Source organism: Arvicola amphibius, chromosome 1 (assembly GCF_903992535.2).
Source record: "Arvicola amphibius chromosome 1, mArvAmp1.2, whole genome shotgun sequence".
In the NCBI taxonomy this organism is placed as follows: domain Eukaryota; kingdom Metazoa; phylum Chordata; class Mammalia; order Rodentia; family Cricetidae; genus Arvicola; species Arvicola amphibius.
In genome coordinates this window covers 137,716,631-137,742,558 of record NC_052047.1, presented here as the reverse complement: position 1 = coordinate 137,742,558, position 25,928 = coordinate 137,716,631, and the positions used below count along the sequence as shown (strand labels likewise).

At 50.7% G+C, this 25,928-nt stretch overlaps 1 protein-coding gene across 3 annotated transcripts in view; it reads right to left on the bottom strand.

The window, feature by feature from the left end:
- Positions 1-25,928, bottom strand: part of Ptpre (protein tyrosine phosphatase receptor type E) — a 79,749-nt gene that overhangs the window by 16,989 nt on the left and 36,832 nt on the right. Inside the window, exons 3-11 of one of the 3 annotated variants that reach the window (XM_038332219.1) lie at positions 18,420-18,513; positions 18,099-18,172; positions 16,101-16,237; positions 10,826-10,916; positions 6,692-6,768; positions 5,957-5,993; positions 4,717-4,814; positions 2,230-2,349; positions 596-759 (exon numbers count right to left, since the gene is read on the bottom strand). In XM_038332219.1, coding sequence (XP_038188147.1) covers positions 596-759; positions 2,230-2,349; positions 4,717-4,814; positions 5,957-5,993; positions 6,692-6,768; positions 10,826-10,916; positions 16,101-16,237; positions 18,099-18,172; positions 18,420-18,513 — 892 coding nt within the window. Of the gene's footprint in view, positions 1-595; positions 760-2,229; positions 2,350-4,716; positions 4,815-5,956; positions 5,994-6,691; positions 6,769-10,825; positions 10,917-11,105; positions 11,179-16,100; positions 16,238-18,098; positions 18,173-18,243; positions 18,336-18,419; positions 18,514-25,928 lie in introns of those variants that run through there. The other 2 variants (XM_038332225.1, XM_038332233.1) reach the window with 2 other exon arrangements.

Here is a 25,928-nt window from a genome sequence, read left to right as displayed (position 1 = left end):
TCGTGAGTCACATTCCCTGAAGTAAGTGACAAGCCTGGGAAGATGCCTGAAACCTGGGGGGACAAAGGACACAGCCTAGGGCAAAATTAAGTAGGGTGCAACTTGGGAGAATAAGGAGCAAATCTATTCTTGGCCACCAGAGGGCACTGCAGCCCCAGTAATTTAGCTCGGGGCTAGAGACCCTGAAGCTGGTGTGTGTGTGTGTGTGTTTGTGTGTGTGTGTGTGTGTGTGTGTGTGTGTGTGTGTGTTTCTTGTATGCCTACCCCCAAACACTTCTTGTTACCACTGTGGTTGTGTACTGGTATGGGAACTGAGTGATCCTTGGGGTACCAGGTAGTAAAGAAGACAAGGCAGAGGACCTGCCCAGGGCTCACATATCAGCCACCAACCTGGGCCTGTCAGCTTTGAAGAGGTTTACCCATTGGGGTTCTGCTCCAGCGACAAAGTGGGGTAGCTGCTGTGAAACTTCATGTTCAGCAGCCTTAGCTCTGCTCCCCCATACTGTCCCGTTAGTCACGCCCCCAGCCCCACCCCCAGCCCCGCCTTTGTGGCTGCCTGCAAAGGTCCTGCTCCTCCCGCTCCTCCCTGACGTACCTGCAGTGGACCACAATGGGCCCTGCATGTGAGGGGTTGAGTGTCTTTACTTTCTTTAGGAACTTCAACATTCCGATGGGGGTGAAGGGTACCCCGAAGTCAGGCCAGCTGGTGAAGTGGAGCTGTGAGACCAGCCGCGGGGCTTTGCAGCTCTCGGGAAGTTGCTGCAACGAAGAAGGGAGAAGTGAGAGGTGGAGGCCCCTTACCCTGACCACTCAGCATCGCCTCCTGAAGGACAGTTTGGGGGCTCATGCCAGGTCTGTTTCCACGAACACAGAGAATCCTGGAACACCGGGGTGCCCTACCGATGTGAGTATGCACAGTTCCCACTGCTGGTTATTCACAGGCCAGAATCCCAGTAGCCACACATCCCCAAAGCTGGCCCTAATGCTCAGCTCCTCTAGCTGTGAGGTAGGCCAGCCTGCTCTGTCTGGACAGCCCCACCTCACTCCTGGGGACCTGAGTCACCAATGACATATTCTTTTTGTTTAATTTTAATTTTAATTTTTTTCAATTAAAATATATTTACACTAGCATATTCTTTAAGTCTCAAAGAGTCAGTGTAGGAAGAAAAGATGAAGGCTCAGCCTGTACACTGAAGACCCCAGACTCTCCCTCAGAGATCCCCCAAGCCTTTGTAGCATGGTTCTCCTGAGCCTGGTGGTGGCAGAAGACTAGACTGGTGTGTTTAGAACTCTGTGTGCGTGTGTGTGTGGTGGGTGGAAGGGTGCTGTGCATGTGCACACTTGCATGCATGTGTATTCTAGTGCATCTAGGAGATAGACCAGCAAGGGATAATAATTTTGGGATGGCTCAGAGCATGCTAGGACCAAGCTAAACCATTGAGCCACGCACCCAGTCCATCCTTTCAAAACACTCTGAAGTGGCTTCCAGGAACTTCTGTTGAGATTTCGCAACCTAATCACACCAATTGGTCTACATTTGATTCCTGATTAAAAAATGGCCTATCTCTGAAATCTTCATTTTATCTGTCCTGTTCACAAGCATTTTTATTGACGGTTGTCTTGAAACAAGCATGAAAAACATGGGGGGGGGGATGCTGAACATAATTTTGACACCATTATAAAATAATCCTGTCACTGGACATGGTGGCTCACACCTTTAATCCCATCACTTGGGAGGCAGAGGCAGAGACAGAGGCAGAGAGATCTCTGTAAGTCTGAAGCCAGTATGCTCCATACAGTGTTCTAGGTCAGCCTGAACCACATAGTGAGACCCTGTCTCAAACAAACAACAAACAGCCCTGTTTCACAAAGCTAGGGTGTGAAAGACATCATACTGGACCCTGGGTATAACTTGGCAGCTTAGTGCCTGCTTGGTGCAGTGGGAAAAGTCCCCCATTGAATCCCCTACCTCTCCAGCTGGCTCCCCCACCTCCTAGGGAGACCTAGCGCAGTTGCTGGGAGTCAAAGTGCCCAGCGCTCTGCAGATTCAGGTCCTTGATCTACTCGCTCTGTCCCAGTCTGTCACATGTTCCAGCCCGGCAGCCACAGACTCTGTGAGAGTTCCTGCCACGCTGGGAGTAGGGTGAAGCAGGGCAGCTCTTCACATTGTAACCCCCCCACCACCACAACCTAGCTCCCGAGAAGCCAACACGAGGCATTCATGCATACCGGGTGGATGCAGAACTTGCGAATGGTGTAATCTACCAGAACCACGCAATCCTCCACGCACACACGGATGTTCCCATAGGTCCAGCAGCCCTGGTCTGGCCAGTACTGGTAGCACTTCTCCTGTGAGGAGCAATAGAAGGCAAAGAATCAAGATACAGTCTGAGGCATGGCCTCCCACTATCTGCATACGGTCAAGTGACCCAGGTCAGATGTCAGCTTCCTAGAAGCTGAGAGGATATCCTACAAGAGTGTCTTTTATATAAGGGGAAATTAAGGCCTCACAGGTGGCAAAAGTGACTGGGGACCAACCAGAGTGTTTAGGGTTGGACAAGTAACATCTCATCCCTCCCATCTTATTACTCCAGCCATGCCTGTCCACGCTAAACCTGTTCCCTTTAGAGCTAGGAAACCTGACCCCAGCAACCCTCTGGCTGAGTGAGCCTTGCCCTTGCCCCAATATTCCCAGAATGCCCTCCCTGAGCATTAGCCTGGGGCCCAGCACTTTGTTTCCTTCTGGCCAGGCTACTCATACTTGCCACCCTGCGTGCCATTCACAAGGTCACGCTAACGTGGGAACCTCTGGGGTGCTCGTGGCCACAGAGGCTGTTCTTTACCTGAGCCAAGCCCCTAACAGGCAGTAAGCTGTCCATCAGCACAGCGTGTGGGCCAATGGGAACCACCCTGGAGGACAAAGAGCTGAACAATCTTCCTTGGAGACATCTCCAAAATTGAGCAAGTCTTAAAGACACTTCAAGGCTTGTCCTAGACATGGCTAGTGAATAGCACGGCAAACTGGCCTGTTCTCCAGGATCAAAATGCTCCTGAAGTGAAAGCTGCCTGGCACAACGGAGACCAACATCCTTGTCACAACACTAGGGGACAAACATCACCCCTCCCTATATTCTGACCTAAGCTGGCCTACAGTCACAGGGCATTGAACGTCGCCTGTAGTGACACTAAAAATGTCTGGTCTGGATGAATCTTGGTCCTCAGGGGCTCTGAGAACTTTCAAGCAATTATTCCTGGAAAGCCTCCTCCAAAGAGAGGAACAGGGGTCTCAGACCCCAGGAAACTCTTGGTTGCCCTACCCTCAGGCCTCTTCATGTCATAAGATGCCAGTTGGGTTTTGCAATATACTGCCCAGGAAACAGAGACCGCAATGAAAGCCACCAAGGAAAAGGAACTCTCTTGAGAAATGACTCCATCTGAGGTAGTGGAAACTGAGAAAACCAACAGGCAGCCCTGAGTCACAAGGTCAGGAAAATACAGCAGGAGGCTCCTGGGGAGATCGAGACGGATGTCACCACCAGGACACAGCGGGACAGAGGTCCTCGGCCTCGGCTTAGGGCTACTCTGTCAGCAGTGGGTCACAGAGACGTGAGGGCTCTGATGAGTCTCAGTCTCCCCATCTACAGAATGGGGGCCCTCCTCACAGGGCAGGAAGCCTACAGCGAGAGTTCTTTTTCTGTCATGCCACTCTTTGCACTGGTGACAAAGGAGAGCAAGGGTGGGTAGGAGTCATGAAGAAAAAGAAGCAGCAACCCCCACGCCGTCCCCACTGTTTTCTCCCTGATGGATCAGAAAACTAGAAATGGCCACTGAAGACTTTTTCCTGTGCTGCTGGGCACGGAGCCCACCAGTTAGGTGCCCTGGGGACAGAGTGCTCTGCTAACAGTTAAGTGAGCCCCATCCTGTTCTCCTGTGCACCTCAAGACTGGGTGTTCTATCCCAACCCGGTAGGCCCTGCCCATGTCCTCAGCACATGTGAAGATCAGGCTAATGCCACACATGCAGAGGGCCTTGGGGTGGGAGCCCAGCAAGCAGATACCTTCTGCCAAGCTGGGCCTTCATGCTGGAACATGCTAGAAGCACAGTCTACTGGCTGGGTCTCCCCATCTGAGAAGGCTTCCCTCAGGCTTCCAATTCCCCTTTCACTTGGAAAAAGAGCTCTGTGCCAACAACAGGTCTGCCAGGGCTTCAGGTTGCTTGCCCTTCCAGTCGGCATCGGAGCCAGGTCCTGGCACTGGGGATGGAGATTTGGGCTCAGCAGACACTACCAGGGACAAGGCAACTGTGCCTCTTATTCTTAGCTGATCCTGTCAACTCAGGCATACACGCAGGCCTTCCATGAGCCTGTTGCTGGAGACCATTACTCCAGTCTAGGGAAGGCCTACACAATGGTGTCCATTGGCATCCAGGCCCACTGGGTGCGAAACACACCAGTGCCTTTCACTGTAAGGTCTGTTATCTCCAGTGGGGTTAGAGCCACCAGTGGCCAAGACGATCCTCGGACAGAGAAGGGAAACTATGATTCCTTATGTCGGAGCAGGACAGTGAGGTATAGAAAGGTGGAGATTCGACTTCAAGATAGGATGCTGGAAGGCCTGAGTACTGTTGCTCCCCACTGATGGAAGAGAGGTGCCCACGCAGAGGGTCAGAGCCTCCCTGGTGAGTGCCAGGCTACAGGGTCCGTGCAGGGCAGCTTACCTCCTTCCTCTCCTTCAGGTTCGTCAACATGACGATCGTGGCTGACTTCTGCTCCCAGACCATCCTCCAGAAGTCATTCACTGTCTCCTGCTTGGGGCCTGTGTGCAGAGGGGAGGGTCAGCATGGAGGCGCTATATCTAAGCTCACCCAGTTAAGCTCACCCAGTGAGTTCAGCCTTGAAGGCTTACACCCTCCCCAGGCACAAGACAGGCCCTGCAACCTGGAAGCTGGCTGTGCAGTCCAGCTGAATCTGGGTGGCCATGTTGACTCACAGGCAAAGGAAGAGGAGCCCAGAGGACTTTGGAGGGCCATCTCTATTCTGCTTGTCATAGTAAATGGAAACCACCACATACTGGAGGCCCTCAGAGTCACAGGTCCCTCCAGATAAATTGGAATGTAAATGTGTGGGAGTGAGTGCGTGTGGGGGGGGCGGGGAGAGAAGGAGAGGGGGAGAGAGAGATCAGGAAAAAGAAGAAACTCCTCTGCCCTTTGTCCACTTCCTGTCTGAATATGACACAGTGCCTAGGGTTATAACAACTATTTCGCGATCCTAAGGCTAAGAGTTCTAGGCTCAGGAGGAGGGGCCGGGGAGATAAAGAAATGCTTCTTTGGCAAGCTGGTGCTTAGGACAGAAATGCAGGCCTTTTTTTTCATGTTTCCACCAACGTTTGACAGATTCTCTCTCATTTACAGAGGGTCACGTGCGGTCCCCTGAGTGTAAGGAGTGTTTCTATTTCTAGGGAATCTGGCCTAAGAGGAGGGGGAGGGGAAGTCTCTTTTCAGCTTCACTAATCCCTGGGGAATTGCTGATCCCTCCTGGAAAGATAGCCTTTGGCTCACTAGAAGGTTCTTTAAGCACGGGGTGGGACTAGGTCCAAGGGTGGAGACGTGACTTTGTGGCTAAGTCGTGGCGGCTATGACCTTGATCTAAAAGCCCCTCCATCCCATCCTCCCGCCACCGAACTAGGAGCCTTTTGGAGCTCAGGCAGATGAGGGAAGTCAAAGTCACATACTGAATGTGAGTCTGGGGGGGGGGGGGGGGCAGAAGGACAACCAGAGGTTCCTTGCGTGTGCCGTAAAGTCACAGAGGGTCACACAGCATGGGCAATCTGACACAGGGACACAGGGGTACACACACGTGAAAACACAGTGTGAATTGTTGGCATGGTTGGCAGTTAGATACTGGAATGACTGTGTAAAAATACAGAGCAGACATGAACTAAGTTGAAAGCTTGCTTACCTTGAGCTGCTATGAATTTGTTCTTTTCTTTGTAACCCTAGAAAAATGAAGTCAGATCTGTAATTATTGAAGACTATCTTTGTCCAGGGGACCACTTTGTTCATAGAAGGGCAGGTGGGGGGAGATTCACCCCATAGAATGTAGAAAACAGAAAAGAGTAATACGAAAACAAAACCCATCAGCAACCTCAGAGATAACAGGTACTGTTTTCCCTAGGCCTTCACTATTGTTCTTTCTTTCTTTACTTGTTTTCCTACACACACACAAACAGACATACACACGTTTATATTTCTAGTTGGGCTCGTATATTATATACAAATTCTTTGATTTCTTTATATTTTAAGTAAGAAATTTAAAACCTTAAATGATATTTCAAAAAAAAAAACCCTAAATTAAGTCTGTAGCCTATTGTGGTTTGGTCTAGTCCAGTGCATTTGGCTGGTTCTGGTTCATCAGTGCTATAAGGAATTGGACTGAACACTGTCAGGGTCTACGGCTGTAGTTATTATCCCCCCCCCCCAGAACTGTTATCTGTGTGACCTTCTGGTGAAGATGCAGGCTGAGAAAGCATGGTGGCTTCACACTCTCAGTGTGACCAAACTGTCCGAAGGGTGGTGACCACACACACTCAGCATCAGAGAGGAAGGAACCCGGACATCACAGTTCAGACCCAGCCCCTGAACACCCAGCTTCGGCTTTATGTCAGGCCAGGGGAAAGGAAAGCAGTCAACTTACATCTATGTAGGACGCGTTAATGTAGTCAGAGCAGGGGACTCCGTCCACTTGGCTCAAAATCACTCTGGAATGGTCATCTGGGAAAGCAAGCAACCCATGGTGTTAGGACAAGGAGCGTCAGGGGCCCGGAGTGTCTTTTATCCACGTGTCAGTTACTGGAAGGACATAACCAGGTCTTCCCTTGAGGTCAGGATGGGGTGCCCCTGCCTGGCTGAGCCCTGCCTGAGCCACCTGGGCTTCAACCACGGGAAGGAGGAGGAGAGGTGGCCCCATGATCACATGGGGCAGAGCAGCAGGGAGCAAAGTGACCATGTTCTCACAATGGGTCCAAACGTTAACAATTGCAGGTATACATAGCGTGATCTCAGGATGAAGAACTAGGTCTTTCCATTCAGGCTTTCCAGAGGACACGGGGCTGAAGTGTTTGGGTCTCTGAACTTCAATACCCATTCATCACCATCTGCCCCAGGGCTAGGGGGAAGCTGGGCGCTTGCACAGTTGGACTATCGACGACGGAGAGTCTAGCTGACTCAACAGGCTATTTACCAGAGTGAGAGGGTAGCCAGAGATGTGTGTGTGTGTGTGTTTATGCATATTTGTGGTGCTGTGTTTTGTGTGTTACATACATGTGATATTTGCTGAGGATGTGTTGTATGGTATGAGGATGATATTGTATGGTGGGATGATGTGTATTGTGTCATGAGTTATATGAGCTGTATGCATGCATGTGGTGTGTGTATTTTTTGTGGTATTGTGTGCTATACATGTGTGGTATGTACATATGCTTCAGTGTGCTAAGTATGTGCTGTGTGGTAGGCCATGCTGATAATGAGTTTATTATGTATGGTGTATGGTACAACATGTATATGTAGTGTGTGTGCTGTCAGGTGTGTGGTATGATATGTGTTATAGTGGACTATTCGGGTGCAGTATAGAGATGGTGGGGGGTGTCACAGTGATGTATGTATGCACCAGGGAGCTCTGGCCCCAGTTCCTCCACAGCCCCTTCTTCCACAGAAACTTTGCTGCCGTGGCAACACACAGTAGAAAGATAGCTGACACAGGAAGGACTGTGGTCCCAGCACTGAGGAGGCCGAGGCAGGAGCGTTGAGAGTTCCAGGCTAGCTTGGCCTTTGCTGGGGCCCACTTTACACAGAAGGGTGTTGGCTGGGCTGTGTGTGCTACCTCAGACTCCCAGACTTAGTTTCATTGCTGAGCTGCATCTGTCCTGCTCTGGGCAGAAGAGGGGAGGGAACAAATCTGGGGACAGGATGACAAACCCCAAATTCACTGGCACCCATCTAGACACTCCTGCTCAGGGGCTCAGGGCCTCAGGGCCTCAGGATGGAAGCAGCTGTGGCAAGGCACATACCACGCTGGCTAAAGAGAATTTAGAATGCCTTACACCGTGGAACAGTTACGGAAACACAGAACAAAAAATAGCATCTGCGCGGACTGAATCTCTCACAGCTTCTAAGCGCTTCCTGCTTCTTAATCCTGAAAAGTCACACTTGGCTGTCAAAACATCACTTTCTAAAATTACCAGCACTGGCATGCTTCCAGCAGAGGGCCATCAGGCTGCTGGCTTCAGAGAGTCCCCGCAGGCATGAGCTTAGCCTCTGGACACAGAGCACTTGACTCCATTTTTGGGATTCCCAGGCCAAGGCCCACACTGCACTCCTGCCCAGGGGCATCTCTGAACCTATTGCCAGTCTGCCCTGGCTTGGGATACACTAAGAGAGGCAAGGGACACCTAGAGCTGTGGGCACAAGGTCCTCCCATCCTCCCTTGCAGATCGTAATCTGACTCCATGATATCCAGCCCACTGTCTTGCCCCAGCAGGACCAACCATTCCATATAACCAGATATGTCTCTCCTTAACCAGGTGCCACGATTGGTCCTTGTCAGGCATGGTGTTTCCATGCTGTAGGAAACTCAAGTCAACAATGAAGAGCTTACCACTCTTGGTAAACACACCATGCCCCCAATCCTGGATAGCTGACAGTACCCCAAATCAGGTGTCACTCCTGGATAGGAGGACGGAAGCCGGCCCTCATTCTAGGGCAAGAGCAAAGGAATTTCTGGGGGACATTGAACTGGACTGTTTACAGTGCTGCCACACTTCCACATGGGGCGAGGGCAGGCTGAATTCCTTCTGTAAGGCAACCTTGCCTTGTGTGTAGCAGAAGGAGAATGGAAGGCACCCAGCCTGTGTGAGTCCTCGGTGAGCTGAGAGCTCCACCTATTCCTGCGGCAGGAGCTGGACCATGATCCGGTGTCCTGAGCTCTCAGCAGAAATTGGTACTCCTCTGTCTGTCTGTCTGTCTGTCTGTCTGTCTGTCTGTCATCTGTCTCCTTTCTTTTCTTTTCTCTCCCTTCCTCCCTCCCATCCTTGTTTCTTCTCTCCTCCTTTTTTAAAAAAATCTTTTCTGAGACAGGGTCTCACTTGCTATGTAGCCTAGGCTGGCCTCTATTTGGAGAGTTTCCTGCCTCAGCCTAGGGGCTTCTGGGACTACAGGTGTGAGCTGCCACCTCTGTCTCAGAAACATTCTTGAGTAAGACTGTGAGTGTTAGCTTTGGGAGATAGCAGGTTTAATGACTAAGAGAGAAACTTTGGTAAGATGCCCTGAATGTCCTTAGCTCTGAGGCACATGGAGCTGTGACCTGTCCAATAGATGATCTGGGACTAGATTCCTAGCACTCTCTGGAGGTAGCAGCTCCCCACTGTCCATGCCCAAGGTTTATATGAGATTTCTATAAAGCCCACCATGACCCTAGGATCTAACTTATCCTATAGTCCCAAACACACAAGGGCTAAATCAATGCATAAATTTAACTCATCAAGAAGGTTGAAGCATTAAATTAGGAGCCAAAACTGATCTTTGAACATCCCAATTATCAGTGAACACACACCACTCTGAGGAGCCAAACACCCTCTTACTGTGGCCTTTCTTACCTTTGAGCTCCTGAGCCACACAGCAAGGGTTTCCTTCTTCCTTGGATTCCACAACCCACTCAGGAGTAAAGCTACTGTATCCATAGTTTAAACATAGGACAAGCAACCCTCTCAGCCTTGCCATACAACTACTTCCCCTTCCCTCGGCCTTGACAAACTGCAGCCCAATAATTCATTACTCTAGGTGGCAGGTTTTACAGAAATCACTTAAAAACCTTGTGGATGGACAGTGGGGAACAGCCACCTCCAGAAAGTACTAGAAATCTAGATCATATATTAGACGGGTCACAGTTTCGGGTACGTACAGCACACTAAAGCTGATTATGGCCAGCTCCCTGTCCCCACCAGGCACTCCTCAAGAGCAAGGGTCTCTGACACCAGCAGGAGGCCTTTGTTCAGGATGCCAACCCGAGCTTTGTGGAGTTGTTTGTGGCTTCTCTTCTGTGGGCCTGAAGGGTAAAGCTGTGGTTCAGGGAGTGGGGGAAGGGCTGGAGACTTGGCCCTAGTATTGCAACCCCTCAGGGGCCAGCTTTTGAAAAGGCAGCTGGGAACATGCAGGGTTTGTCCTGGCGGATGAGACAGGTACCTCAGGACCAGGCTCAGCCAGCTACAGCAGGTCACAACAGAGGCCCAGCCCACAGCAGCCTACACCCTAACTCTGACACTTCCTGGGCAAGCATGCTCCCCTGCTCAAGGTTACTGTGTGCAGCTGAGGTTAGAGCAAGGTCTGTTAAGCCTTCTTTCGAGGGTGCCAAACCCACTTGGGCTTTGCATTCCACCGTTTTGGTCTCTGGTTCTGGACTATAGAGTACATTGGAGATTTGCTCCAGGTAAGCCTCAAACACCGACTAGGAAGGAAGGTGCTGCTTGAGGCCACCAACAGGCCTAGACTGGTGTCCAGGAGTGAATCTGGCAGGAGAGGCCTGGCCCATTGGTGCCCAAGCCTGTGGGGAACATTCCTACCCAGCTTGCTTCCTGTATGCTTAGCAACCAGCGCGGTCAACAGCAACCAAGATGCCCACGCCCCGTGCAGGGAAATAGGCCCTCAAGACAGTGTGGCCCTGGATTCCCTGGGACAAGCACTGAGCACGTGGTCACCAGCAAGCTGCCAAGTGTAATCCGCACGCCACAGATCATGCAAAGCCAAAGAATGAACAACAGCAACAACAAAGTCTTACTGGGAAGAATGTTGGGATATCTGTTCTTTTCTCTGTTTTCTTCTTTGTTTGCTAGGTCAAACGTCCCTTGTATGTGTCCAGATGGCAACGACTGGAAGGAAATGGAAAGCAGAGTGAACACTGTTGAATCTAAACCCAGGTTCCTATCAACTTCCCTACCAACCCCAGGGATTAAAACTACCATCTGCCCATCACCTGTGTCTTTCCTCAGGCCTCACACTAGACACTGGGCGGACAATGCGCTCTCCCCTAAGCTTTGCGAGGTCAGGAATTCACTCACATTGCAATCCCATCATGCCCCAGTCCATACAGATTCTAGCCCAGGAAGGGATTCCTCGTGTACAAGTGAACTGATCCCAGGGGGTTCCTGATGCAGGAGTCAGAGAAGCAAAGACTACCAAGAAGAGGGTGCTGAGACCCTGGCCTGAGCTGCAGTTGAGGAGGAGAAGGAGCCTGGAAAGGCACTGTAGACACAGCCGGCGCCACGCTTAGGACTCAGACGTCTCTGTGGATTGTGTCAGGGTCAGGTCAGCAGGGCTGGGCCTAGAGGCTCGCTAGAAATGCTGCTTCTCCCAGCCCCCACCCTCCAGTCCCCAGATTCAGCAGCTAGGAGTTTGGGGCTCTTTGAGGCTCCAAATGCACCACCTTAGTGACCGCGGCAGCCCAGCTGAGGCGTGTCAGTGTGAAACAGAAGTTTCGCTTTACTGGGATGCTATCGCTGAGAAGCCACCACATCTGGGATGGAAGTGGCCACGTGGGTTTCTAGTTCCTTCTACCACCGAAGCCACCCTGCCTCTGATTTTTGGTTGCCTCCAGCTGTTCGCCTCTTGCTCGCTTCTGGGCTCCTCCTCAGACTCAGATGAGGCAGGGTAAAGAGTACTGTGTACTTCAAGTCATACCCGTCAACATTAAACCTGACCCCAGTTGGACCCAGGACCAACTAGGTCCTTGGACTGGGCTGCAAGGAAGAACCGTTCCTACTTACTGAGTGTTTGTGATAATTCAGGCACAGAGAAAATGCATGGCTCTTCTGCCTCCCCTCACAACTAGCCTACGAGTCAATGATATGGGACCAGACCCAAGGGAGAATGACTGGAGACAGGCTCAGTATCATTTGGCTGAAGAGGTGGTCAGACCTGGAGGGACTCCCTTATCAAGCATGGGAAACATGAGCTTTCCTATTTTCGGTGTCCCTCTCGAAGTCCCTGGGAGCCGGGGTCTGGCTTTATAGAGTAGCCTCAGATGACAGCCATGATGTCCTGGGATTGCTCTCATTTGGGCCAGGGACCTGACTTCCTTCTAGCAGGCAGCAGCGTCTTCAGTGGCCAGCTCAGCTCTCCACAGGAGCTTACCTCAGGATGCTTCAGAGCACCCCCTTCTCTGCTCTGGGTCCACCACAGTTCATAGCCACAGGCAGAGGCTTTGCCTGGGTCGGCGTGGAAGGACCAGTCAGAGGTCATCCTAGCAATCCCAATGAGGAGTTCTCAACTTGGTCCCCAGCTATGAACACTCATGTGCCTTGAGCTCGGATTCACCACCAGAGTTGGCTTGACACTACCTCCTTGGCTCTCACTGGATGCTGAGTTTGCGATGACAACCCAGGACCTGGGTTTGTCAAACCAAAAAGGTTTCGGCCCTGGACACAAAAAACAGTTACAGTGGCACATGAAACCCTGCAGCTGGCAAACCCCCACAGCATGAGCAGATCCTCAGAGCTCAGCGATAACACTGGCAACAGCGATTATTAATTGTAACAAATGGAGTGTTCCCCTGAAGGCGGCCCACGACAGAGGGACCTGCTCTGAGGGAGAGACGGGGTACACAGGAGCTCTCCAGTGAGGTATGTAATTTTTCTGTGTACTTGAAACTGCTCAACAAATAAAGCCTATTCGAAACAACAAGCTGGATAAAGTGAAGGAAGGCAAAGTAACTGTGATGCAGTGGCCGACGAAGCCTGAGTGGAAAGAGGAATCAGGCTCTGGCCACCCTTTCCACAGCTGCGTGGCCTTGAGGGGTGGGACAAAGAGATGAAGAGATCCACCATGTCTCCTCACCCCCAGGCTCCCGGAGGACAGGACTAGGGGAGGTGGGCAGAACCAGGCAAAGTTCTCTGTGTCCTCCAGATCCAAGAAAGCTAAACAGCTCCCTGTGCAGATTGGGCCCAGTACATTTTTCTGCTGTCAGGCTACCTAGGACCATGGTTCTCAGCTGCTTGGTACTCCAGGGAGGAGTGCCTGGAGATGTTTAGCCTATAGTGACCCTCTGTGCATTCTGTAGGAGGTCTGCTTTGCTTTATCAGGACCACGGGATGGCTCTGGTTTGTGGTTATGTTGTAAAAACAAAACAAAACAAAACAAAAAACAGAAAACACCCTTCTCCCCTTTTGTATGTATTTCATAGGGTAGGTCCCAGGCCCATAGTTTGACACAGCTTGCTGGGACACAGTGGGGAAGATGCTCCCGAGAGAAGGGTTTTCCCTGCATAGAGGCCTCCTTTTCTAGGATTGAATTCAGGAACTAGGAAGAGGATAGAGATCTGCCCTCTCCAAGAGGAACTAGCAGATAGCATCTCATGCACGTGTTACCTGTTACTTATTTCTTTATGTGTTACCAAAGTCCCATAGGGCAGGGAAAACCCTATTTCACAGATAAGTAAACTGAGTTAGAGGTTTAGAAAACAGCTGAAGTCTTCCAGGCCTAGACAAGCACTCAGGCAAGCTGTACTGATTGACGATCCCAAGGTCAAACAAACCCCTTCTTATCCTCAAGTTCACATTCCCCAGACCCTGGGCTCAGCAGTACGGGAAAGTCCAGACACATGTTGAGACTCACCCAGATCCCCCCCGACCAGGACCTTTGGAAGGGACCATCAGACCAGAGAAAGGGAGGAGGGTAGGGAAACACAACTTAAATGTGTTCTCTGAGAACCAGAGCAGCTGACCTGGGCAGAAGAGAGATGTCAAAGAAGTGTGGCCTTGGACAGGGCCAGTTCCCCACTGGAGAGAAGGGCAGGGGGACTCTGCACAGCCAAGGGCTACCCAGAGGCAGGCAGGCTGGGAGGCACAGGAGGGGGGAGAATTTGTTTGGGGTATAAAATTTACAAAGCTCCCAAAGACGCCAAGAATCAGCAGAAACGAGCCCCCGAGGCAACATCTTTTCTGTCGTGTTTTCTTCTTACAGTTTTGAGATTATAATTATTCATTTGCACGTGCATGCCTGTGTGCACACGTGCCTGCCATGGCATGAACGTCAAGGTCAGAAGACCATTTTCACAAATCGGTCCCCTCCTGCCACCGTGTGGGTTTCTGGGATTGGACTCAGGTTGACAGGCTTGGTGGCAAGTGCCTTTACCTGCTGGGCCATCTTAGGCCAGAAACATCTTTTCTAAAAAGCTAACTTAATGTTCAAAATTCATAAGGGTGAAAACATCAAACTTTTAAATAGTGGTTGGATCCATAACCTCATGGTACAGCCTGTTGTGGGGTCCCTGGCAACAGGGACGTTCACTGACGTCATTCTCTCTTGATTGTGCTCAGGCTGGTTCAGCCATCTCTGTCCTTGTTTTGATATTTTAAAGAAGCTGTCAAGCCATGGCAAGTCTTAGCGACTGTGCCTTTCGTGTCCTCTTGAGTTCTGCACCTAAGCCAAGTCCCTCAGCTACCCGGTCCTGCTCCTGGCCACTCCCAGACCCTCTGCTAACAGCAGGGTCACTGGCACCCCACACAGGACAGCAGAAGTGGAAGGGGAAGTGGGAGACGCAGGGCGGGACAAGCTTCTACTAGCAACGTGAGGGGCAGCTATTTTGGAAAAACGAGAATTAACTTCTGCTGTTCAGTTGTAAATTTTCAAAACACCAGCGCTTGAGTGCTATCTTTTAGTATGACCTAATTTGAAAAAAGAAGAAGAAGAAGAAGAAGAAGAGGAGGAGGAGGAGGAGGAGGAGGAGGAGGAGGAGGAGGAGGAGGAGAACACACTTGGCAGCAATAAGAAGGGAAGCAAGACAAAGGGGAGGGTGCGATGCTGAAAAGTAAGTGAAGGGTGGTTCAGTGCCCCAGCGCCTTCCCCTGTTCCCCCTAGGCATCTCTGTGTGAAAAGCCAGGTCATGATCACTGTCCACACCACCTCTGGAAACAACCACACTGCACTGCCTAAACACCTCCCCCTCTAGGCTCACGCGTGTGCTGCCCCAGAGTCTCCATCCCCAGGTGATGATGGCTGCCAGTGGGAGTGACCCGGAGCAGAACAACCGATGTGACATCACTGGGACAGAGACAGGCCCAGGTGGCCATCCCTGGACACGCACGCTTGCTCGGGACCAACATTCAGCCCCCAGCCCTGCACGCAGGGTGAATACTTGAGCAAAAACACATCAAAACAGCAACAGTATGGAGCCTTGTATCCAAGACAATGCGTCATGCCTACCCCTCTGACAGACATTTCAAAAATGAACAACTTGGGCCTGGGAAGATGGCTGAGAGACTAAGAGCACTTTCTCTTGTAGAAGACTTGGGTTCCGTTCTCAGAGCTTACTTGGTGGCTCATGATCACCTGTAACTCTAGTTCTAGGGGACCTGATGGCCTCTTCTGGCACTGGATGCACGGAGCATATATATATACATAAAATAAAAACTTTAAAAAAAAAGGAACTGGGCAGCTTTAGGGAGGAAATGGGCAACTTTCGGGGTGGGGTGACCCATCTGTACTGTGTCTTGAGAGTTTGAGAATGACTGTGAGACTCTGTGTGGGCAAGGGCACGCATGTCTCAGGGAGCCACTTCTCCTCAAAGGCTGTGGGAGGGATTTCTCACAAGCAACTGAGACTCACACACACTGAGCATGAGCTAGTGTCCCCCTGCCGACAGTCTCCACAACTACTGAGCTGTGCCATGATGATGGCTCGGAGGGACAACTGCCCATCGGATCAGAAGCTCAGCCTCCTGGGGACCGTGACAAGAGGCTTGGTGGGAGGCTCTCTGCAGCCTTCAGCGTGAAATTGCCACCTGCGCTAGGCAGCAAATGGCAGAATCGTTATCACAACCGGTGGTACACACGGTACCCAATAGCTGAGCTGGCAGCAACCCTCAGGAGCATCAGGTGCAACCATCTCACTTCACAAGGAGCAGTGAGCACCAGTGAAGGGAACAGCAACAGGGACCAGGCTCTCCAGACCCTGTTTGTGAGCAGCATTGCAATCGGCACCAGGTCCCGGAGTCCCGAGAACAACTGGTTCTGACCGTCCTGCTGCTCCTCGTGGTGGCCGAGACCTGGAACACTCACGTTGAACTCCTCGCGGAAGCGTTTGCAGTCATCTGCTGATCGCACGCGGATCTCCTCCTCCAGGTGCTCCACCGGGATGGGGAAGTACTTCTTGGGACCCGACGGAGACCTGCTCAGCAGCATCACTCTCTGCTGCTCTGTAGGGTCAGGAGAAACAGAGAAGCCACTTAGATCCATTGCCCATGGGTGACTCAGTCCTTGGATGGTCTGACAGCAGCATTCCTGATGGATCTGTAGAGTGGGAGGGGAGCAGCACTCTCAAATCACTCACCCTGGGGCTAACTCAGCCCTGAGCCACTAAATCAAACATCTGCTTCGCAACACACCCTCTTTTCAGCAAGTGATGACAGCATTCCTGTCCATCACAGGCACTGCATTCTTGGTCTTGCTTGCTAGCTCACCCGCCACTCATCCTTCCTGCTAGCCTATGCTCCTACACAAGGGTTACAGCAGCTTCTTGTGGCAGGGTCCAGGTTTGGAGCCAGAGAAGAGGAATCACAGGGCTCTAGATATAAACTCAGAATGGACGGGAATCTGCCAGGATCTCTGTCTTGCAGCCTCCTCTTCTTGGCAACACATAGGACTGCTTCTCCAAATCCCATACCTTGCAATACAGAGAAACTAACCATCCTTGAGGCAGGGAGAGGAGGTTATTGTAAAGAAGACGGTGGGTTTGAACAAGTCACTCACACAAGCTCAGAATGAGGTGCGAGCAGCGTCAGGGATTGGTGTTTCTCTTCACAGCTCACATTGATAAGGTCAGTAGAATAAGTCATCTGTCACCCTTGCAAAGGCTCTGTCCCATCTGCAGAGTTCACTGAGTCTATGCCACAGGCCACTGAATTTGCTCCAAGGCAGCCTCTGGCTTCAGCCAGGCGAGCTAGTAGAAGCCTGTGGGCTTCTGTTCCCCTCCCAGCCCCCCATCTTCCTCCTTACTGGCTTCTGGGATGTGCAGAGAACTGAGAAGAGCAGGCTGGAGAACAGAGGTGCCCTGGCACCATATGATGGTCTATTGAGGCGTACAGGTCCCCCAAGCCCCGCAAGGCGACAGCTCAGTGGAGTTCTCTGTGGCTTACACTCTCCCAAGCTCTGGGGGTTGCATTAGCCCCTTCACTACCTTGAGTGAGTTCATGAGTTTCACTTGAGTTCTGATGACAGGCACGTTAGTTACCCCAAGCCAGTCACAGCTATGTAGGAACTTATGGCAAAGCTGAAGCCACCATTATAAAGCAGTGTTTTGAGCTTTTAGTTGTCACACTGGGGACTGTATCAGGGACTTTGAATATGCTGGGCAAGCACTGTCCCACTGATAATGTATCCCCGGATTCCCTGGCTGTTTGAAGTGAGATCTTGTTATGTAGCTCAGGCTGGCCTTGAACCTGTGATGCTTCTGCCTGAGTAGGTGCCTCTAAATGCTGAGATTACAAGTCGGTGCCACCCCACTCAGCTAGAACTCGTGTGTTTAAAACCTTTTCTTTGTCTGCCATTGGGACACAGAAAGAAAAACAAGCTTTTGTAGGCAGGATTTACAAGTTAGGACACAACCGGAATCTAAGCCAGGCATGTCCCCTAACGGCCGCTCCTTCAGAAGAGAGAGTAGCTTTGGCCCGGGCAGTGTCCTTTCCAGCTTGATTCTGAGGCACCAGTGTCAAATGAACACTTCTCTTTACAAGTAGGAGCCTTACCATAGGTTGACTTCAAAGGCCTCAATGTGAAATGTTAGGTGGCAAAGCCCTGCTAACCTGACAGGATATGAATGGTCTCTTTAAGAAGAAAAAAAACACCACAAACTGAAATGTCTCAGACATCCGCTCTTCTGTGCAGGGAAAACGACCTCTGACACCAAGTTCCAAAATATAGAGAAATTCTACATTACTAGGAAGCGGTAGCGCGAACTGAGGCGGAGCTGGAGAGAGGGGAAGGGCTTAAGTGACAGCTGGACAGGGCTGTGAACGCCTGTCCCTTTCCATGTCAGCACGGAGACCCCGTGTACAATACCTTGCTCTTCTAGGATCCCGTTAGGCATCTTCTTGTCGTTGCTGCTGACCACGGCTTTCCTCTGCTTCCTGAACCTTAGAGGCAGAAGAGGTGTTAGGTCTTGGCCCGGCAGGAACCCCCAAGCCCTGAGTGTGGCGATACCCACCAGGTGAGCCGGTAAAAGCTCTTTCGGCCGCTCATGGCTGAGCCTTGTGCAGCTCAGGCGGGCCAGCTGGTGTCTGAGCTGTTTGGGCCCCCACCCCCAGCCTCCAGCATACTCATGCACGCTCATTTCCTCATAGGAGCTGGTTAGGGCACGTCAGCGCCTGGGGACACTCCTACCTGAAGAAGTAGGCTGCGAGGAGAAGCAAGAGGAGGAGCAGAGGCAGCAGCAGCCAGGTGAGCAGTGGCTGGGAGGTACCAGGGTCTGGAGGGCCTGTGGGTGGGCAGATGGTAGAGGGCAGAGCCCCCATCAGGATCCTGGGTAGGGGTGAGGGAGGATTCCCATAGCATACCACGTGGTACAGTTTGCAAGTGATCTCCCATCAGTTCTTGGGACAGAGGAATATAATGGCGTGACTTGTTCGAGGCCCCTGCACCCCAAAGTACGCTGCTAGTCAGCTATTTCTCTGAGCACCTCTGACCTAGCCCCTCTCCACAGTGAGGAGGTAGAGGAAGCTGGAGATCCCTCAGGGAACAGCTGTTGCATCTCAGTCCAGTAGGGGCAGAAATACCAGGCATAAAGGAACAGGCCGGCCTCAAGGTTGGGTATAATTCTTGAGGAACAAATACATTGTGGGCTGGCTTTTCAGGGCTGTGAACTCTCTGTCACAATGTCAGGAGTGCAGAGACATCTGGCCTTCGCGAAGCACCCTTCTTGTCCATCCTGTGCACCCACCACTCTCTGAGTGTCCCTGTACCTCGGCTCTGATGACCTTGTGGTCATCCACTCATCCACCCTCTCAGCCTGTTAGGGTGCTCTCTAATCTCCACAACGTTCCCACCCAAAGGGTTCCATCAAAAGCCTGCTACTCCAGTTAACCAGTTCCGCTCTTGAACTGGCCCAGAGGGCTATGTACTGGAGTTGAGGACCAAAAGCTGTCAGGAGAGAGCATGCCCCCAATGGGAGGGCCCGGGATATCAGTACCTAGATTTCCAACCTCTTGAGTTCCAGAGTGCCAAATATTGTTCCCAAGCTGAGTGTGTGTTGGGGGGGTTCACGTCCTTCCTCCCATGGGCCAGCCTAAGTCCCTTGAAGCTCAGGGATCCACAAAGGAGTTTCAAATCTGGTCATCGTGTTCCCACCTCTGTGCATGTAATCCAGAGGCTGTGACCCATAGCATACCTGTGGCTCTGTCCCAGAGGTTTGTAATAGGCTCAACAGGTAGGAATACCTGTCCCTTCCTTCTAGCCTAAACCTGCCCATTGGAGCAGCTTGACCCAAGACTTCCTGTCTGTGACTCAGGAATGCTATACCCTGGGCTAGGTAGGACTTGGAGCAAATTCTAGCATGGGCTGCTGAGAGCTGCCTGGAACTGAAGGGCAGGGCTGAGCCAGTGCCAGGGAGTTGCATTGCTCAGGGTTCCCTGATTCAACTCCATCCATTTTTGGCCAAAGGCCATTAGAAGGCGTGGGAAGCCTCCTTCTTCTTTTCCAGGAATGCTCACTATTTTTTTCTCGGTGTGTCACCACAGTGAAACTACCCACTTCTGCATTGCCCAGAGGTCAGCCTCTGGCTCAGCATCTGCTCTGCACGAGCAGTCGCTAAACTGGTCAGCCACAAGGTCCACTCTGTCGCAGTCAGAGAGGCCTCTGGGTCCCACCAGTTCTCCCCTGGGCCTGGTCAAAGACTTGATGGGCCAGTTTCCATGTCCACGTTCTTGGAGGACAGGCTGTGGTAACAGATGTGGGAATTCCACAAGGATTGGATGTCCCATGTTGTAGATGGGTTGTCACACAGGCAGTACAAGTGACTCAGGGATCCCGCTCTCCCTCAAATTGGTTTCTGTGACTTCTAATGAGGTTTGTCCAGGAAGGCAGAGGTCAGGACCAGAACTCCCTAGGCTTTCCAAGGGCAGTAGGAACATCCAAAGCCAGGGTGGTTTGTGGGGAACACAGGGATCCATGTGGGATTTGTTCTGGCCCTGGGGAGTCAGAGGCTATGGGAAGATAGGTCCAGACTACTTACTTCAGACATTGCAAACTTTTTTTTCTTTTTTCTTTTTTTGGTTTTTCGAGACAGGGTTTCTCTGCAGCTTTTTTAGAGCCTGTCCTGAAACTAGCTCTTGTAGACCAGGCTGGCCTTGAACTCACAGAGATCTGCCTGCCTCTGCCTCCTGAGTGCTGGGATTAAAGGCGTGCGCCACCACCGCCCGGCAGACATTGCAAACTTTATGTAAAAGCTTTTGAAGTTGTCGATTTGGGTAAGTAATTAGATTTAAATTGAACTTTGATAGACAGTGTGGGCCAGAAAAGAAACCCTGGCCAGAAAAGAAACCCTTGTGCAACCAGGGCAGTGTTCCCTTGGCCCCAGTGGCGTTCCACCCAGGGAGGCATGAGGTCTCCCAGGGGACATCCTATAGTCACATGCTGCTTCCAGTTCACGCCGACTCTGGGTCTTTCTAGATAGCTCAGCCTTATTCCCTAAAGTGATGTCAGGTTTCCCAACTGTATGTAAGCGAGTACATGTATGTTCACATAGATTTTAGGCATAGGCATCCCGCATGTATGTGTTCACACATTTGTTTACACAGAATCCGATCCTGACACTGGAAAGACAATGGTTTGCAGGTGAGGTGGGGCCTGGAGCTTTTTCCTCTGTGGGGGACACAGGTTCCCCCAGGAACTAATCTGCTGTTGAGAGGGACCATGCAGAGGGGTATGGGCCAACCGGGACGGGGAGGAGGGTCAGTTCTTTCCAAACCATGTGGAGCTCTGCACCAATTTGCAACAGATAGTGCTCCTCCAATGAAGGGGTGTTCTGTATCTCTAAGGGGTCCCCAGGGGGGAGGAGGGAAGGAAAGACAGGGAGCACGGTGAGGAGCTGGGCTCTGGGAAGAGACAACACAGCCCCTGAAAGGTTGGGCTGCAGAACTTTCTGGGTTCTAGTCCATAAAGCTTTGTGGGCCAGAGGCCCATGAATGTTTATGTAATAAGTATCCAAGTAACGCAGACAAAGTGACCATACATAGGCCAACTGCTTTGTTTCCTTGACATGAATCTGGGAGTGTATCTTCCTGTACATTTTCTCCTATGAGGCTGCGTTCACAGAAATGCAGGTTTGGTAAATAAATAGACTCACTCCTCCATCCAGTCATCCAAGATCGCATGGGTTGCAGGAAGTACTGTTATTTTACAAATTGTTCGGGAAGGAAAAAACCCCAAACTTTAGATTATGCAGAATCGTCCCCTTGACACATCCCAACACTGACGCTATGTGTGATGCAGCCAGACGACACACTCTCTGAACAGATCCCCAGTTCATCTCTCCCTTTGACCCCAGAGAGCTGCGGCGCTAGGTGAGCGTCTGCATTCTGTGTCCCAGCTGCTTGCAGTCCTATGCTTTGGATGGACCCGGATCGCACGGGTATTTGAGGCTATTTCCCACTTTGCTCTTCCCTGCACTTCCACTTCTATCCTTTAAAAAAAGAGATTCATTTCCAATACAATAAGTGTTTATGTGTATGCATGTGTGTCTGTCTTCGTGTGTTTGTTCCATGTGTGTGCAAGTGCTTGTGTAGTCCGGAAGAAGGTGTCTGATCTCCTGGAACTGAGGTTTCAGTCAGTTGTGAAGGGCCATGTGGTGCCGGGAACCCAACTTGGGTCCTCTGGAAGAGCATCAAGTGCTCTCAACCACTGAGCCCTCTCTCCAGCACCTAACTTGTGCACTTTGTCTCCCCAGGGTTTCTGCGTGGCATCTCCTACAAGTGGACCCTTGTGTCCACTGCATACATTATCAAACAACCATGGAAAATTTCAGATGATCTCCCGAAGCATCTGACGTCCATGCTCACTTGGGGTTCAGGAGGGAGCCACTTTCTCCTGGACAGGCAAAAAGACAGTAACATTTTTAACTCAGTTTTCTCTTATTTCTAGAGAGCTTGGCTCCTCTGCATTATAATTAAAATGGAATTAATTAGATACTTTGTTTTTTTCCCCCCTGGTTGTATTTGACATCTCCTAATAGCTTCAGCGGTCAAGTTGACAGAGCCCAGAATTATCTGGAGGACTGCCTTATTCAGATAGGCCTATGGTCATGTCAGTGGGACATTTGATCAATTATCGGTTGATGTAGGAGACCTCAGACCGCTGTAGGCAGCACCATCCCTAAGTTGGGGGTCTTGAGCTTGAGCCTGTAGTGGGTAGAGCCAGTGAGAGAGCCCTTAAGCAGCGGTTCCTTCTTGGTTTCTGCTTTAGTTCCTGTTTGAGCTCCTGCCCTGACTTCCCTTTGTGAAGGACCTTGATAGGGATATGTAAGCCACATTAACCCTTGCCTCCCTGGGTGCTTTTGGTCACGGTCTTTATCACGGCAATAGTAAAGCAAACCAGTGCATCGTCTGTTTTCCTACTGGGCTCTTTTACAGGTTAATTTTCAAGGGTTCTTCCTGTATGTATTATAGATGATAACATTTCCTTACAATTTTTACATATTTATAATGAATTCTTTGTCTAAGAAAATGCGTCATGATGAATATTGAATTCATCTTGGCCAATGATGAAAAGAAGCCATTTCCTGTTGTTCTGGCACATTCTGGTAATGTGCTAACCCTCAAGAGATACTTCATACTTTTTCAGGAGCCAGATCTTTTAAAGGGTACTTGGGGTGACCTCCCAAGTTCCAGGACAAAGGAGCTGCATGGAACTTGAGGCCTTCATAGCTCCTAATAGTGTGACCACAGATGCTGCTAAGCGTGCCGAGGCCCGGAAGAGACCTAACCAGAATTTGCTTCTGTTCTGGGTGCTGAGGTCACGTGACAGTCCTCTCTTCCTGAAAGCAACACATCCTGCCCATGACAATGTTATGAACCAATAAATCTTGCTTTCAAATGAACCGGAAAGCCCTAGACATGGACGGTGATGCCACCTTGAGGGAGACTCAGTACCACCTGTGGGGTTGTCACAGACTCTGACAATTCCTACCCCTACTGTGAGGAGATGCATGCTCTGTCCTCAGGACTTTAAGATGTTCACAGGGACATATGGACAGTCTTCCAGGTATCCTCAACAGCCAGCTGAGCTAGGGGTGTGGGTTGGAAGACTTTAGTGAATGTTCGAGAAGGTCGCTGTCCTTGAGGCAGGTCTGGGATACCCAAGGCTGCAGGACACTGCTGAGGACCGGTGTGTGGAAAGCAACCCGCAGAGAGGCGTGTGTTGCAGCGCCTGGGTTGTTTTTTTTCTGTGGCTGTGGGTTTCCCCTGGGGTGTCACGACAAGGAGGAAGTGGGAAGAGAGTACAGCCAGCCAGGGTGCTCTCAGCCCGGTGTTGGCTTCCACGGCAGCACGGTACTTCTTTCCTCCCCTTAGGGCCGTCACTGTCTCTCTAGGATATTAACTAGGGACAGGGGACCCTGTAGAGCCCTTGACGGGGCGAAGCCGACCCACTGGGATGGCACCAGTTTCCACGGACTTTTTCTAAAGAGCGTTTCTGTAAGGATATTGACAATTTGGGTTTTCTTTAAGCCTTGCAAGGACCAAGCAGGATGCTGAATTTCATGTGTAAACTAGATCGGGGCACGGCCGCCAAGACAGTTGGAGACAGCCATCGAAGGGGGGATTTCTGGGTGGAATTAACACTAGAATCCATAGGCTGAGTAAAGCAGACGGCCTGCCCCAGTGTGGCTAGGCCTCAGCCTGTCAGGAATAGAGCAAGTATGTGATAAGGGATGGGCACGAAGCAGGTGCAGAGACAGGGGCTAACCTTTGCTACTGCATGTTCATTCTGGCTTTACCACCAAGGAATCCCTGTCAACTGCTCATCCTGATCCCACCCATCAGCCCTGAGCCTAGCTCTCCCTGGGTGCAGCACAATCCATTAAACACACACACACACACACACACACACACACACACACACAATGAAGGAGTTGCGGGATTTTAGCAGCAGCATTCCTGACTTTCAGAGGCCGGTAAGATGACCGAGTCTGGAGGCTTGCTCCTTGTAGACCACAGCAGAAGCCAATGCTGTAGGGGTGCTGCTATGTCCTGAAAAATGTCCAGCCCGCTTTTCTCTATAATGCTCACTGCACTGCCAAACAAGAGCCGGGACAGCTACCACCTGTGCCTCCTGAGCCCGGGCAGGGAGGCACAGAGGGGTTCAGTAAGGCCTTTCAGGTTACTCAGCTAACAAGTAGCAGAGAATGAGGCTGGAACCCAGGCGGTAAGAGCCAAGAAGACCCATTCTTGGTTTTTCTCTCCATTTCCTCATCTTCTTCCTCACTTTGGCTTTGTAAAATATTTACTAATTTAATTGAGATGAAATTTACATGTTAGAAAATGTACCTATTTTCAATGTAAGGTGAATAACTTTCCAGGGTTAGGCAGCTCTGGCTATTACAGTATTAGTATTAGGATATTTTTTTCTTTTATTAGAGCATTTCTTTGTCTCCATTAAGAACCGTCTTTATTCTCAACATAAGCAACTGCTCACTACTCTCCCTGCCCATGCTATTCAGGTCCTGGAGATTTCCTCTCAATGGAATCCTACTTAGTCTATAGCATGTGGTCCCTGTGTCTACCTTGTGTCACTGGAAATATCCGTGAGCTTTCTCCTTGATATCACAAGGACACCAGTGTGCTTTTTCCTCTTCTGTATCCTTTAAACTACAAAGTGAGGAGAGAGACTAACAAAAACCCCCATCCCTGCCCTGGACTGTATCTGCCCTAACTTTCTCATGAGGACAGGGCAACCCTGTCCATTCCAACGCCATCTCCTAGAAGCCATGAGACACCCAAGAATGCTCCTCATTCATCTCTAAAATTAGTGACTCCTTTTTTAAAAAAAAGAGAAACCTCACCACATATCAATATTACAGAATATTATAACAATGATTTCTTCATCACCATTATTAGACCTGTTGTGTGGCAATTTCCTCAGTGTTGAAACATCTTCTCATGAAGGGGAGTCAGAAGTTCACAAAACATGAGAAAGCTCTAAGTCCCACAAGGTTTTACAAGCCAAAGACGAATTGCCAGGGGTGTGTTTGGGGTGGAGGGAGTCTTCAATGGGGTTGCATACAAGTTGCCTAGGAGACAGCCATGAGACAGCACCCGTGAGCAGTTACCCAGGCAGGAGTGGGCTTTCCAGTGAAGCAGCTGCCTCTGAGTCACGCCTGCTTCCCTGCGTAACCCCAAGACATCTACTGGCTCACCAAGGGAGACAGGGCGCTGTCGTTTCTTGGGTCTATGGGGGGTGTCTTTTCTTGGGCAAATAGCTGTTTGCTCATGTCTCCTCAGAAAAAGTTACCCAACAAACCATCAAACCAATATTCACATTTGCCCAACCCATGGGTCAGGGTTTGATAACCGTTGGTTCTAACAGGGCTCTACGCAGCCAGACTTCTCAGAATTTATTGTTAAGTTAATTAATTAATTAATTGTGTGTGTCAATGAGTGGGCACATATACATCAGTCACAGTGCACGGGGAGAGGTCAGAGGACAACTTTCAGGGGTCAGTTTTCTCCTTTTCCACTGTATAAGTCTCAGGGATTGAACTCAGCTTCTCAGGTCTGACAGAGGCTCTTTGTCCCCAAGTCGTCTTGACGGCCCCTTTCAGGCTTTCTCAGGCTCTCTTTCTTCCACCAATGCCGAGGCCCTCCTCAGCAGGTGGAAAGCCTCCCTGGACACACTTAGATA